The sequence below is a fragment of the Trichoderma atroviride genome, chromosome 5, assembly GCF_020647795.1.
Source record: "Trichoderma atroviride chromosome 5, complete sequence".
In the NCBI taxonomy this organism is placed as follows: domain Eukaryota; kingdom Fungi; phylum Ascomycota; class Sordariomycetes; order Hypocreales; family Hypocreaceae; genus Trichoderma; species Trichoderma atroviride.
In genome coordinates this window covers 1,076,816-1,090,617 of record NC_089404.1, presented here as the reverse complement: position 1 = coordinate 1,090,617, position 13,802 = coordinate 1,076,816, and the positions used below count along the sequence as shown (strand labels likewise).

Below are 13,802 nucleotides of genomic sequence, written 5' to 3'. Positions count from 1 at the left end.
TGAGAAAACATAATGATGTTTACATCTAGGAATTCGCCTGTTTAACTAGTGGGCTCATCAATACATGTAGCTTTCATAAATCGCCTAGTGCTCAGACTCGCAAATTCACAAGCATTCGCAACATTCCTGCAACCATCAAGGTATCCAGACTCGCCACCCAACTCCTTCAATCTTAATTCTCTATTTTATAAACTACTATCTATTATTGGGTACATGCGGTATCACTTATCCAGGATCACGTGATACTCAGCACGGCTGATAAAGACCCCGCCCGGAGATGTCTTCTATATATGAGGCAGTATGTGCAGTCATAATGCTCTTACCAACGTACTAATGGCTGATTTATTATGACAAAATACGTGCCGGTAACTGCTACCATGGCCTATATAAAACCTTCTCGGCGCGAAGACTTCGAAATTGTCATAATCTGCGGATTACCACTCGAGTTCAACGCCGTTTCCCTTGTGCTCGACGAATTCTGGGACGAGGACGGTGATCACTTTGGACGATCCCCCGGAGATGTCAACCACTACATAACGGGCCGCATTGGCAGGTACAATGTTGTCTTGGCTCTGCTTTCACACATGGGCAAAGTGCATACAGCCAGCGCCGCAGCCAGCATTCGTTCAAGCTATGGCGGCGTACGGCTGGCTTTGCTTGTTGGCATCTGTGGCGGAGCTCCGCAGGCGGCAAATGATGAAGACGATGAGATCTTGCTGGGCGATGTTGTTATCAGCAAGACCGTAGTGCAATATGACTTTGGCAGGCTATATCCTGACAAGTTTGTGCGCAAGAATACTTTTGAAGGCAGCCTTGGTACACCAAACAAGGATATCCGCAATTTATTAATCACATTTGAGACTGACATTGGTTTGGAACGACTGCAACGAAGGACTGCGTACTTCCTTAAGCAACTCCAGGCCAATGCTACTGGAAGAAAGCGTCACGGTAGATATAGCTACCCTGGGACAGCGGAGGACAAGCTTTTCCAGGCAATATATCGGCATAAACACCACGTACCGTGCACCTGTATCTGTCGCGACTGCAACAGCATTTCTGACCCTGTCTGCGACGAGGCTCTGAATTCGTCTTGCGAGGAGCTTGGATGCGACAACATATACCTGGAGCCTAGAGGACAGCTTGAAGCGAAACGGCAGTTGGAGCAAGACGAGAGCGACAAGGCTCAAGAGCCCGCTGTTCATGTTGGGTCGATTGCATCAGGGGATGTAGTGATGAAGTCTGCAGATGAGCGGGACAGGATTGCAAAGAAGGAAGGGGTGATTGCGTTTGAGATGGAGGGGGCTGGTATTTGGGAAGAGCTGCCTTGCATCGTTGTTAAAGGAGTGTGCGATTATGCCGACTGCCATAAGAATAAGAGATGGCAGAATTTCGCAGCTGCAACAGCCGCGTCCACGTTGAAGGCTATTTTGGAACGCTACATTCAGACAGACAAAATGTTGAAAGGAAGTATGGATCCATTGGAGAGAGAGTTGATCACTCAAGGTGCGTCTACGTACAGTTGCGAAGTGAGAGGTGAGGATGTCAGGCAAGGTAATGAGCTGCAAGTTTCATCGTCTCAGTCATCTCGGCATTATATAGTACAAGAAGGATCGTATTTTGGAGGAGTCATTCAAGCAGCAGGTTCTGTGGTCCAAGGGAATAAAATCAGCATATGAGCATGTCTTTAATTTTCACATTTGGCGATGATAGTCTGACTTTGTGTGGATATTTTTTTGAACCTTTACATGTCTCTTATCATAACGAGTACTGGAATTTGGACTGTTGACCAAGGAACAAAAAAGGTAAAATGAGTGTATTATAGGTACCTACCTCCTCCTTGGTGGCCGATTGTCGGAGGGGATGCTCGGCCTAGGTAGGCTCTAGGTATACAACTCAAGAGGTAATTATATACATGAAATCAACTGAGGATGAGCCTTTTAGTGCTCGCTCCTGGCCACATGCATGCATTTCATCGGATCTTATGAACTGCTCGTCATGTATCTCGAACCTCTCATCTTAGCCGGCTGGGGTGTAAACTTGTATTTCCACATTTGCACTTCCATAAAATACAAAGCTGAATGGATGATGGTTGCTTATATCTCCTTAATACCTAGCATTTAGCTATTGTCCCAATGCCGTGCAGATATAGGTAGGTAGCTTACCAGCGAAATCATTGCCCTGCCTGACATGCCCACTCGACGTAGTAATGGAACCTCCGTAGGTACCGCCCGATTGAGCCACTCCGGAAGAACTCGCGTCGCAGAGCATGCTGCTGCTAATGATGGCTTCTTGATCACCAGAACGCGCCATCTCTTCAATATGCGTCTCGAGATTGGCGATTTTCTGGTTTTTGTGATTCAGATCGGCAGTGTACTTGGCTTGCACTTCTGCATTACGCATTAGGCACTCATCATAGGCCACTTTTAGGTTATAAAACTCCTTGTATGCTTGTTCCGGTCTATTGATTAATCGCTGAAAGTATTCATATGTGAAATCGGCTGCGTTGATATGCACGCAGCCCTCCTCGCCCTGATCGGGAATAAATGAGTATTGACAAGGCAAAGGCACATGCCTAGAATTGCCCCCAAGCTTCAGAAACTTTTTTAGATGCGACATAGTAGCATTCTATCTTGTAGCATCGTTTAGTAAGCGGGAGGCCTTTGAGACGAATAATTTGACGGTCTCATCGGCAGAACTCGAGGTCCACCGGTAGTAAATAACAGGGCACAGCGGGCAAAAAGGGCATTAACACTCACATGGTTGCGGCATGGTCTGCCGCACAGCTCCGGTCCACTCAGGCAAAACTCCACCACCGAGTGATTGGTTGTTCCGGCAAGGGAAAGAGCAAAGTCGGAGAAGTGAAGTGGCTGGGCGTCCTTTGCGTGTGGTTGGGGCGCGCGTCGTTTCGGCGACCGAGCGATGACAGGAGACGACAGGCACATGCGGCTATGAGCTGCGTCGTGTCCAAGTCCAGGCGACGGCGATCGCTTTTATTATAAGAGGCGCAAACAGGCGGCCTCGAATGGGCGGTGCCTCTCTCAGGTAATTCGCAATGGGGGGGGGGTGATTCATGATTGATTTGCGCCTTAAGGGGGGCTGTGAAGAAGCTTGATTGAGGGAGTGGCAAGTAGGACGCAGGGGCGCATGATGCAAAGCCCACTGGAAGTATGGTTGCTTTTCTAGTTTCTTTGTTTGTTTGTTTCCCTATTTCTCCCTTAATAAATCAAGAGAAAAGAGAGAAAGGAGGCAGGCTGAGATACGATTATCAGTAGAGAAAAGCAACACACCACACATACAACCAGCGCCGAAACATTCAGAAACATGCTCTAGTTATCATCACATTTGTAGGTATTCATCCCATTCTCTAAAAACAGCTGCATGCATATATCTATGACTTCACAAAGTATTGCATGCTAGGCAGTTTCGGCACGGCTGTCCCGCGCAAGTAATAGCCTCACCTCCGGTCCCCGACACGGATGATTCCTCGGAAGTAAAAGCTACCAAGACTGAAGTGGTTGGTTGCGTGTCTTGCCATATCACGGTTACTTCCGGCGGCCATCAACGTTCATACCGTGCTTCGCAAATTTCCCCTAACCACCTCAGATTGGATATCCCGCTAATCACCGCGGCACCATGCCTACGTGTACTCTGTCCTATTGGTAGGTGCCAAGCCTTACTCAAGCTGGTTTGCGATTGATTGGCAGAGGGCGTTTGCCTCCAATTTCCCTTCGTGCGTGTGGATACGTGCCTATCAGTGCGTTTCGTGTTTGATAGTCCGAACAAAACATATAAATCTCTTGCCATTCTCTCATCCGAGCATCAGGGGGGGAGTGTTAGGTTTCTGGCCAGTACACTGTTGGTATATTCCCTGGGTGTGCGCACTTCCAGTGCTTGCCTTGAAAAGAACAAAAAAAGAAAGAAAGAAAGAAAGACAAATCTCTACTACTGGTGTACCGGCCAGTGAGCAATACAAATGTCAACAGCTATGGTATGCCGCCATCTTTGATCATTTGATTTTGATTTACTGGTGAACTGCTAACATAGCCAAGTACTCGAATCCGATGAATCATCCCGGCCGGCGGCTAGTCGATGGCTTGACGCAAGTACCAGCCCTATAGATTATCTTTCCCCCTTGATGTTAATTGGGCGTTGCAGGACCAAGGTTATCACCCAGTTGGCAAATCACCAATCTCAGGGCCAGCATTCGGTTTACAGGATTGTGCAGGGCGGCTCCACCTTCACCACAAATTTCAAGATTGGCGAGAACTGTTCGCTGGACCAGGGAAATAAAATCCAAGACGTTCTATCCGAAGGCATCAAGCAAGACGGGTCGAACTTTGGAGGCGAGATCGAGGGGGTTAAATCGGCGAGGATAAGCCAGGGGAACGAGATAAACGGACAGAAGGCCGAGGCCCGCGAAAACAACAGCGCTGAGCTGGAATTGATTTCAGGCTCTCCAACGGAAATCTAGGTAGCATTGAGTACCTACGGATCGGGGGCCTTCATTATGGCGCGTTGGGCAAGGCTGCACATCGTCTCATGCTAACTCGCATTCTTAAACAAAGGCTGTGGGATAATAATAATAGACCATTAGAAGGGGTTATTTATATCAGTACCGGTAATAATTTTTATAATCTTTATGGCTTGTTGAGCGGAAATGATTACGTGGTACTCCTTCTCTTTCCGTTGCGGTGTAATAGCCGTTGACTTATACGTAGCTTCGCATGTAAGTCGGAGATTCTGCTATTGTTCACACAGCCCCGCTGCCTACACGTTTTCTCAAGGCCACTACCTGGTCACTCCACACTTTGTCCGTTTCTAAAGCAGCGAAAACTGCGGATCCAGCCTTGCATCTCTATCACGTTGCTATTGCAGTGCAAAAAGCGGTGCGACAACTCCAGCGAGGAACCGCGCCAGCCTCCAGCAAAGACAAGGTCACTCACGAGGCATTTTGTCGCTGGCCGTTAGGTCTCACAGCTGCGCGCAGTAGGTTGGGGGAATAAGCCCTGCTATTCGCCTAGAAGCCCCCCTTTGCTAGAGCATCAGGCAGCGAGCGGGTGGCTGTGCAGGCAAATCTTTACTGATAGCGAGGCTTGGAAAGCTGTTCGCTGCACGCACAATAATTGGTTCGCGCCCATGAAATCGCCTCGCCTTGCTCTTGGAACACAGTCCAGAGGCCTCTAAACGAGGAATACATGATATATCTTGTCGGATTCGACTCACAGGAGCTGCAGAAAGCTGTTTAGACGGAAAAGATACCCCACCATCCGACCATGGAACCTCCACCACGACGCCTTTTACCAGAGCGATGCGTCATCATATCTGCCTTTATTGCCAGCGGGAAAACGTGGCTCACTCTAAATTCAAAACGCCTCGATCTATCCGGATTTAACATCTTGGATCTAGATTCCTCAGTGATACCCAAAGAGAATGGGCAGCGCGCAAGCAACTTTAAAGAGCTGTACATGGCAAAAGTGAGGGGGTCAATAGCGCCAAACACAATCATCTTGATATCAACGCATGAGGAAATACGATCGGCTCTGGCTGAGGAGGGACTCCCATTTGCGCTGGTTTATCCGCTTCGCGACTTGAAGGAGGAATGGATAAAGCGTTTGGAATTGAGAAAATCTCCTCCAGGTCTAATCAACATTGTTCAAAAGGACTGGTCAATGATGCTGGGCGAATGCGAGGAACAAGGCGGCTGCTCACATTTTATGCTGGAAAAGGGACAATATTTATCGTACAAGATTGGGGATATTATTGAACGGATGATTCCCAGATAAGGGAGCCTTTTAGAGGAAGGGAATGACTGCTACACGGCACACGTCACGACATCATGAATCACAAACTCTACATCACAGTTTCACATGAATAATGACAAAATAGAATGATTTATCAAGAATAATGTCGCTTTCTAGCATCCATGAAATGATCGCCTGCGTTCTTGTTACCGCGAAATGGAGCTGTACCCAGAGGCCGTCAATGCTCGAATCAGCTAGTTTCCATATACGAAAAATCTCGATGACATGACGAACCCCAATGGCGAGACTGGCCATCTCGTTGACGGTAAACCTTGGCTCTCTCTCCGTTTTTCCACCGTTGTGAACAGCCGGCGATAACTGGCGGCGTCAAGCTCTGTGTGAGAGCCATGGCCATCCTGATATCTCCTGCCTTGAATCTCGGATATGTCATTGATGCCCTCGGTATTGGCAATCCTGTCGTAAATCGCTGCCCACGTGCCGTCAAAGAGGTATACACCTTCAAGGATGAGTTTTCGGATCGAATGGGCATTTTGAGTCATGATGTTCATGAGAGACGCTTCTGACATCTCTAGCTGAACCAACTCTAGTGTATGCAATTTTGTACATTGCAGCGCTGACCAGTCAAACAATCTCATGCTCCTGTCCAATAAATGGAACTTGATGCGAAGACAAGTAAGATTTGTCGCCAGACTGAGCATTCGGCGTAACCCATCGGGCTTGATGCGCGTCATCTCGCCGCTGGGCATGTCGCCAGGATGAAAGTCTAGATCGAGTCGCTCAACAGTGGCGAGGGCAGCTCCCATGCCATCGCCCGTATCTTGGAGAAGATTTTGAGGTATATCAGCCAGTAAAAGGCCTGCAATGCTGAGCGAGACCAATCGAGGGCATGTGTTGCTATAGATGTTCTGAATCACATCTGCCAAGACGCAGAGGCTACGGCTGCATAGCCTGCGCATCCCAAAAGGCGGATACTGGAGCTCAACATGGCGGAGCCGGGTGAAGGATTTGAGCGCGGTAACGAGGGCTCCAGCGAAAGCACTTGATGCAAGGAGGTTGTTTTGTTCCGTCAGCTGCCGATGCTCATCGTCGTCTGAAGATGTCAATCACCGTTCCAATATTAGGACGCAGATTTCATTACCATGTGAACTCGTGCGAATACGAGGTCGATATTCGAATTTCTTGACAAAGGAAGCAAGTTGCGGACGCCTTGCCACCTCTTGCAGCCTCTTCAATGCATGATGATTGATGGTTTGAACTTTGAAGCATTTGAACAGCAGTGGGGTTGCTATTTCTCGACCAGCGCGGCAGGTGAGGCGAATGTTCTTGAGGACATCATCCGAGCTCTCGGCCGCAATCTTGAAATCGTCAATGTAGAACAGTCAGCTTGAATTGGGGGAGTCATACAAGGCCAAATATCTCCACTGGAATGCATTTGCTTTGGTGATTCATTCTGCCCTGGTACAGAAGCTTCAATCCTCGTCGATTTCAGAGAAGATCGTGGAGAATGAAAAGAGTTGGCAAGCGGTTATGAACGAGATCGAGACTAAGCGAGCCATCCCCCCCGCTCATGCACACGTATCTGATCTACTGCATGGAAGAGGGGCGGATCGTCATACCCGGTGACTCTTCCGAGATCAATCTGATCGGATGTTGCACCTTGATCAATCCATCTACCCTGGATCTATTGGCCTAACTTTGGCATTATAACTAGATGATCTTAATCTTTCAGGATAATTTTGAATTGATCAAGCGACGACAAGGAACACATATTGTGAACTTTTCGCTCCAAACTTAGTATGGTGTTTTATTGTTTCCCCTCATCCTTTCTTCGTCCTCCCTCCGCCTCTGCCTCTCTTTTCCGGTTTTATTCCATTGTCCATCATAGAAACTGCTGGGGATATGCTATGAGGAACCGCGTAGTTTAACTGCTTAAGCTGACCGTGTGACAATGTTTTCATACAGTTTTCCCTTGCCGTTCGTCATTATCATCATCACTCCAAGAGAAAATATCTTACCGCAATGACGTCTCTCAAACATGCCATGGGCTGCTTTGATAGGCCTAGACTCAATCAAATCGACACAGGGACAGCTTCAGTCTCGGTGAACAAAAACAAATACTAGTAAAGAGATATATCGGGAGTCTATTGAAGCCTCTGCCTATTGCTCTTCTTTTACTTTAGCTCGTAAGAGGTGGTCTTTACAAGCCCCTATCATAGTCTACAGTACGGAATGCAAATCATGATTTAATCATCCATGTTGGGGGACGCTTGCCCTGACATCCCCGGGCAAGGAAGGATGGATGAGGTCATCCATACCTATGTAGTAGCCACAGATCCCGTATCATAGATGGAGTAAGCTTTTTTGACCCTACATATGCGTTCCTACGTTTCTGATCGTAAGGACCGCACCCCGGGTGAGCTTCACGATATCGTCCCTCGCATATCCCATAATAATCCAGACGTTGCTTTGCATGGACACACAAGGGAATCACTAATTCTTTCCAAGATTACAGTAAACAGTAATTGAAACTCAGTCATAGTCTGACGAATTTGCTGGGGACTGGTGAATGGTATTATATAATCTGCCATGATTTTATCAAGATGACCTCGGCTGTACGGATGGGCTAGTGTTGCAATTGATATCTCAATCGGCAGTGATTATCAATTCTTGGCATGCGAACGCCGGGCCGAGCGAATGCACCTATCCCTAGGAACGGTAAGTACGCCAAGGATTCACAAAAAGAATGAGATTGTAGTTACATTTGTCAATCTCACTGCAAAATGCGGCGTAATCATTTCATTAGCAAAGTAGCACTTGGCTCTGATTGCTTATTCTTGATGTTTTATGGCTAAAGCTATTCAGTACATTCCTCTTCACTGTTTCAAGCTCTTTGCAATAAATGCTTTGGCTTGCCTGACATCAACTCTTTTGGGCACTTGAGAGACAGTCATCTCTTCTGCAGCGTACAGATTCGCCGACGGATGCGGCTCTAAACTACTCCACATATGCCACGGATGGTTAGAAAAGGGGCATTACTCGATGCCGTGTCAGCTTATAGTGTTACATAGGATTCTTGTGGGTCTCAGCTACTTCGGGCGGCATGTTTCGAGCTCACATGGCAAGAGACTGTGATAGGCCAAGGTATATTTCAGCTCGACTACTCTGGAGATCTGGCTGTAGCCTTGGCTGGAAGATGATCTACAACCAAAGAGATTGCTACCCCTTAACAGGTAGCATTCCAGAAGCCCATTGTGGCCCGTAATGATGAACTCATAGGATTGGTCATGTATCTTGAAAGCGATTTATGCGTCTGATGGCAGACTAGAGCATTTTCAAGATATTGCCGAGTTGGCGGGTGTAGCAGATTCGGCCTTATCACCGGGCGGCTATGCCGAGCTCACGGATCCTGGACTTTTCTTCTCTTCGAGTTTATCCTTGAACCTTCTTTTCTTGTTCAATTTCAGTTGAGTGTTTCATGATACTACCTATAATACCTAATACGGTAAAGAGGCTGTCCGGACATTCAGCCGATTTGCGTTTCTGCCCCTACGCGTTCAGGGGCAAACTCATCTCTTTGATCACAGCACATGTCTGAAGCAAGTTGGGAGGGTTGAAAGTACGGATTATAAAGACGCTTTGATTTTTTTGTATTTTTATATGTCATGGTATGCTTGAGCTGTTTGTAAGAGATGACAAAATTAAATCTAGATGTCGACTGAGATTTTCTTGATGCAAGGTTCGATGGAGACAACAGAATAAGTGACAGCCGACAGGTTCCTCCTACCTCGCGAAATGATAATCGCTGTGTTGACGTATATTTATGCTGGAGAGAATACCCCGATTCTACAGCGAGGTAGAGGTGACATGTTGTATAAAAAAACAGGGCTTCAACAGCCGAGCGGGAAAGTTTGGTGTTGAAAGGTACTTCGCCGGATCTAAATCCGACTTTCGTCCGATGTTTGTCTAGCTCTAAGGTCTCCCCTTGACAAATTAAGAATAGTCAGTTGTATTGATTCAAAAAGCCTTACTGTTTCGAGCACTCTTCCCTGTTTAACCTTGTACGCTCTTCTGTCCACTGAAATCGGCGAAATGAGTCCGAGTCTATACACAAATACCTAATCGCGGCTGCGGGCTTTTACAGTCTGTAATTATAACAGCCATAATGGCTATAAGTGCGCCGAGGCTTGTTTCACTCTCCTTCTGTTATTGCACGGCCTTTCAAGAATCGCTCAACCGATTGGCTCTGGACAAACTGTGCTGCGACTTGATAAAATGAAGAGGAATTCTGCATATTCCCATTTCATACACACCTTTGCATTAGCCTAGTTGCTGGTGGCCACTGGTAGGCTGAGCCGCGCTTCTACAGGCGCAGCTATATAAATGGCAGAGAATGGGACGCCAAGCATACAAGTACGTATAAAAATAAACGCACAAGCCTTGCGTTTAGCTAATCAAAATAGTAATCAGCCTGGGCATAGTGTCGGGTATCAGTAATTTCCTAGATGGTCCATTCTGTCGTGTAGCTAGTTCAGAAGCATCCAAGTGGTAGGGTTAGCCAAGATTCAAGTCGCCGAAGCCAGGGTTGCTCGCCCCGGGTGTTCCCCAAAACCCATCAACCGTTTTTTTCTTCTCTTTCTTGTTCTCGCTCTCTTTTTTTGTTAAAAAGAGGCTCAACTACTATCCACTTATTTTTTTTCTTCCCCTGCGCCGTTACCTAGTTGATTACAGGGCCTGTGACTCCACCCCCCTATTACATGGGTTGATGCCATTTGAACGAGAAAAGCGATAGGGCCTGCCAGGCGTTTTTGGCCCTTGAACTGTTTACGACAACGAGAATGAGAATGATTGCTTCGCAACCCAAGGCCGTTACATATATCAGGCTATTGCTTCACAACTTGATTCGGGCCAATATGATGTGCCGAGTAATGTTCAGCGCTAGAACCCAGCTACTCCTGTATTCGGGCTTTGTAGAAACAGACCCCAGCCAATGTAGCAGCGGGCTAGCTTATGAGCCAAGCATATTTTCCCACGCGGGCGGTGACCTGGTTCATTTCAGGTTTTTGGCCTGTCCGCCGTCCTGACTGGTTGGCGCGGTTCTGCAGGCGGCTAAACATAGCGACGATGATGAGACGAGAGGGCCTCGACTAATCACTCAATTGCCGGAAACAGTGGCCAGCAGCTTGGCCAAGCGCGGATAACCGGCGGGATGGTTCAAGTCCACCTGAGCTAAGGGTGATCCCGGGGGGAAACAATCTGCGCCGCCGCCAACTTTTTTGCGTGGCTTACATGGGACCTCCCTCGTATGTTGATGTTGGCAACGTCAGCGCTAGTGTTGAGGGTCCCTTTGGGCTGTTTTGTATTCAAGTCGCGTGAATCCTCTGTTGCCTGCTTTGCCGTGGCAATCTTGTCCATGCAGAGGAGAGCCGATCCCAGGATTTGCAGTTGCGTTGAGGGGGATGACACGCGATGAGGATGCATCCCTAATGCTGCTTTCATGATGGAACATGTTATAGGTACCTCATGGCTTCTAAACTTCCATGTACAAGTATGCATGTTTTTACACTGCATGGCCGCTATTGAACATTGTGGCAGTACATGCCTGCCATGGCCTGTAGATGTAGGGCTGAGCAAGAGACTCCACCTGCTGTTTGGATGCCAAATGGGTTCTGTATGCAGTTGATCCCTGCGAGAGCCAGGTGGACTGGGCAAGGTAGAGGGTCCCCCCGATCCTCGCCTCCCATTCTCCTGATCGATACCCTCGCTCCATGGAGAAAGAGTCGGCAAGGCCCAAAATAAATCGAAAATCGTTCATAAGCTCCGCAGGCCCCCAAACTGCCCCCCCGGGTGGTCTTTTAGGTCTTGGGGCTCTGCTCGAATGTCGAATAAGACGTATCCGTACGCCTACAAGATGACTCCGACTGTAAGTTTGCAAAGCAACACAGACCTGTAAAGATCTTGCCGAGACTAATAAACATGTCTTCTCAGCACGACGATTTCCCCGAGGTGGCAGTCGGTCACGACTTGCCTGAGGCCTATGTCCAGCCGCATCCAGAGCCAGTTTGGTCGCCTCAGCCATCTATCGCGCCGACATATGTCTCTCAGCCTCACAGCGCCTATCCGCCCAGTGCCTATGGACAGAATGGGCAGTACACCGATGCTGTGAAGCCCGGCTCAGCGGCTGGACCTGGAGCTGGAGTGCCTGTAGGAGGTGCCATGTCTCACGATGCCTCATATGCAGCTCCAGGGTCCGCCGACCCGGAAAAGGCGACTCCTGCTGCGGCTGCTACTGTCTGCGGAATCTCCCTCGTTCTTCTCCTATCAATCATCATCGCCATCCTGTCTGCCGCGGTTATTGGATTAGCAGCTGGTACCGGAGTCGCAGCCAGCAATTACAACGATGCACAGGCCCGTGTGCGATCGTTGAACTCTGCACTGGCCGCAGCCGAAGCCCAAGCCAGAGGCACACCCACTTCATCTGGCAGCAGCAGTTCTAAAACCTCTGCTCCAACAGACTGGAACAGCATCACCAATGGTTGCTCCGATAATCCGGGAGACGTCAACGGAACCAGGTACACATCTCAATGTAAGTGTCTTTGTCTCGGAGGAAACGAAAAGAAAAGAAAAGAAAAAAGTGATTCTAATTCTCCTTAGCTTTCGACAACACCAACTTTACCATGTACTGCGACAAGGACACTCACAGCCTCTCGCCCGTGTATTCTCTCTTCGCCAACAACTTCGACGGCTGCATGGACGCCTGCGCCGGATGGAACCACTACAACACGACAAAAGGGAAATGCGTCGGCGTTTCCTTCATTCCCTCATGGAGCGTCTTGGCCACTGCGCTGCAAGGAGGCGCCCCCGGAGACTGCTACCTCAAGCCTGCTCCCTTATCAACGGCCAACCTGACGGATCCCAACATTGGCGGTGGCGAGGTCCACACTGCTCTGCTCGTCTCAAAATCAAAATGATGAGAGAGAGGGACTTGTAAAGCTTTGTGTGGCTTTTTGATGGGAAAGATTGGGTGCTTGTTCCGAGGAAGGAGGCGAATTCTGTTTCCAGCCGACTTTCTGAGAGAGAAAATTTTAATAACTAGGGACATTTTTTACAATGTGTTTTTGTGTGTTGAGCACGGCGTTGGATATATCAAACTGGGAGCCAGCTTGTGACGATTCATTGGAATCTCCTAGCTATTTTTTGCATGTACTTGTACCACATCTATTCTTATCTATATACCATTCTCACGCTCCCGCCATCTACTTTTCGTGAAACGTCAACTTATGTGGGCTTCGGAGAAAAAAATGCAACTTGATCTTTTAGTTGTGGGAGAATCCACTATCCTACTGTTGATCTGTCTTTTCCACGATCTACATGCTGAATCTGCGGGTACGGCTCGTCGCGTGTTTAGTAGCGCCGGAACAATCGAGATTATCGAAATGGCAATCTCTGCGTTCAATTAAGCATGGCCGTGAAGGTTGAGAAATAAACGGGGTGGTGATTCGGGCTCAGAGGTAGAATTGGGAAATAGGCCCGCGTATTTGATACCAGAGTTGGGTCCGATCAGTGGAGACTGTCCGTCTCCTGAACCGTAGCGATGGCAGCTATGCGCTTGGAGTACGATTCCTTACGAAGCGACGGTAAATACGAAATAAATTGCTTAAAGAGTAAGAAGGAAAGAGAAAAGATGAGAAAAAAAGGGAAAAAAGAAAAAAAAACTCCCCATTGTTGGCTAATATGCTCGGTATTAGTGCGGTAATCTCAACAAAGCCCAAAAAGAACACGAATGCTCTTACTGGGGCCGGTTGTAGCAAAAACACTCATATTTGGGGGCGAAAATGCTTCCAGAATTCTGCTACATGATCGAAACACCACAGATCAGCTATGAGCTTTCAATGAGTATATACGGTAGTCATGGTAGACGGAAGATTTACAATCTATAATGCTGACTTCTATTATGACCTCCTGTTAGCAACGATCCATGTCCGCCAATACTACGAGTTACAGAGCTTAGAACCCCACCTGTTTATCCCCATGTATCACTGC

The 13,802-nt window shown here is 48.0% G+C and overlaps 6 protein-coding genes across 7 annotated transcripts; 4 read left to right on the top strand and 2 right to left on the bottom strand.

Annotated features, from left to right (window-relative positions):
• Window positions 1–377: 377 nt before the first annotated feature.
• TrAtP1_009567 (uncharacterized protein) lies at window positions 378–1,676 on the top strand (the record flags this gene model as incomplete). Its single annotated transcript, XM_014091338.2, has 1 exon — window positions 378–1,676. The coding sequence occupies one exon, from the start codon at window positions 378–380 to the stop codon at window positions 1,674–1,676; it is 1,299 nt and encodes a 432-aa protein (XP_013946813.2).
• Window positions 1,677–2,016: 340 nt separating this feature from the next.
• Window positions 2,017–2,942, bottom strand: TrAtP1_009566 (uncharacterized protein; the record flags this gene model as incomplete). Its single annotated transcript, XM_066114343.1, has 4 exons — window positions 2,017–2,102; window positions 2,163–2,529; window positions 2,600–2,629; window positions 2,757–2,942. 4 exons carry the CDS (start codon window positions 2,940–2,942, stop codon window positions 2,017–2,019), a joined length of 669 nt encoding a protein of 222 aa, XP_065970439.1.
• An 839-nt stretch (window positions 2,943–3,781) lies between these two features.
• Window positions 3,782–4,653, top strand: TrAtP1_009565 (uncharacterized protein). The gene is made up of 3 exons (XM_066114342.1): window positions 3,782–3,988; window positions 4,050–4,099; window positions 4,156–4,653. Exons 1-3 carry the CDS (start codon window positions 3,974–3,976, stop codon window positions 4,469–4,471), a joined length of 381 nt encoding a protein of 126 aa, XP_065970438.1. The 5' UTR covers window positions 3,782–3,973; the 3' UTR covers window positions 4,472–4,653.
• A 620-nt stretch (window positions 4,654–5,273) lies between these two features.
• On the top strand, window positions 5,274–5,783 carry TrAtP1_009564 (uncharacterized protein; the record flags this gene model as incomplete). The annotated part of the gene is made up of 1 exon (XM_014091339.2): window positions 5,274–5,783. The coding sequence occupies one exon, from the start codon at window positions 5,274–5,276 to the stop codon at window positions 5,781–5,783; it is 510 nt and encodes a 169-aa protein (XP_013946814.1).
• Window positions 5,784–5,929: 146 nt separating this feature from the next.
• Window positions 5,930–7,701, bottom strand: TrAtP1_009563 (uncharacterized protein). The gene is made up of 3 exons (XM_066114341.1): window positions 7,167–7,701; window positions 6,901–7,117; window positions 5,930–6,852 (listed from the first exon to the last, which is right to left on the bottom strand). The coding sequence occupies exons 1-3, from the start codon at window positions 7,209–7,211 to the stop codon at window positions 5,996–5,998; spliced, it is 1,119 nt and encodes a 372-aa protein (XP_065970437.1). The 5' UTR covers window positions 7,212–7,701; the 3' UTR covers window positions 5,930–5,995.
• A 3,041-nt stretch (window positions 7,702–10,742) lies between these two features.
• Window positions 10,743–13,023, top strand: TrAtP1_009562 (uncharacterized protein). Of its 2 annotated transcripts, XM_066114340.1 has the most exons (3): window positions 10,743–11,682; window positions 11,748–12,345; window positions 12,414–13,023. In XM_066114340.1, the coding sequence occupies exons 1-3, from the start codon at window positions 11,638–11,640 to the stop codon at window positions 12,728–12,730; spliced, it is 960 nt and encodes a 319-aa protein (XP_065970436.1). In that variant the 5' UTR covers window positions 10,743–11,637; the 3' UTR covers window positions 12,731–13,023. The 2 variants fall into 2 exon arrangements, with proteins under 2 accessions (XP_065970436.1, XP_013946816.2); XM_014091341.2 differs by having other exon boundaries at window positions 11,660–12,345.
• The last annotated feature ends 779 nt before the right edge of the window (window positions 13,024–13,802 follow it).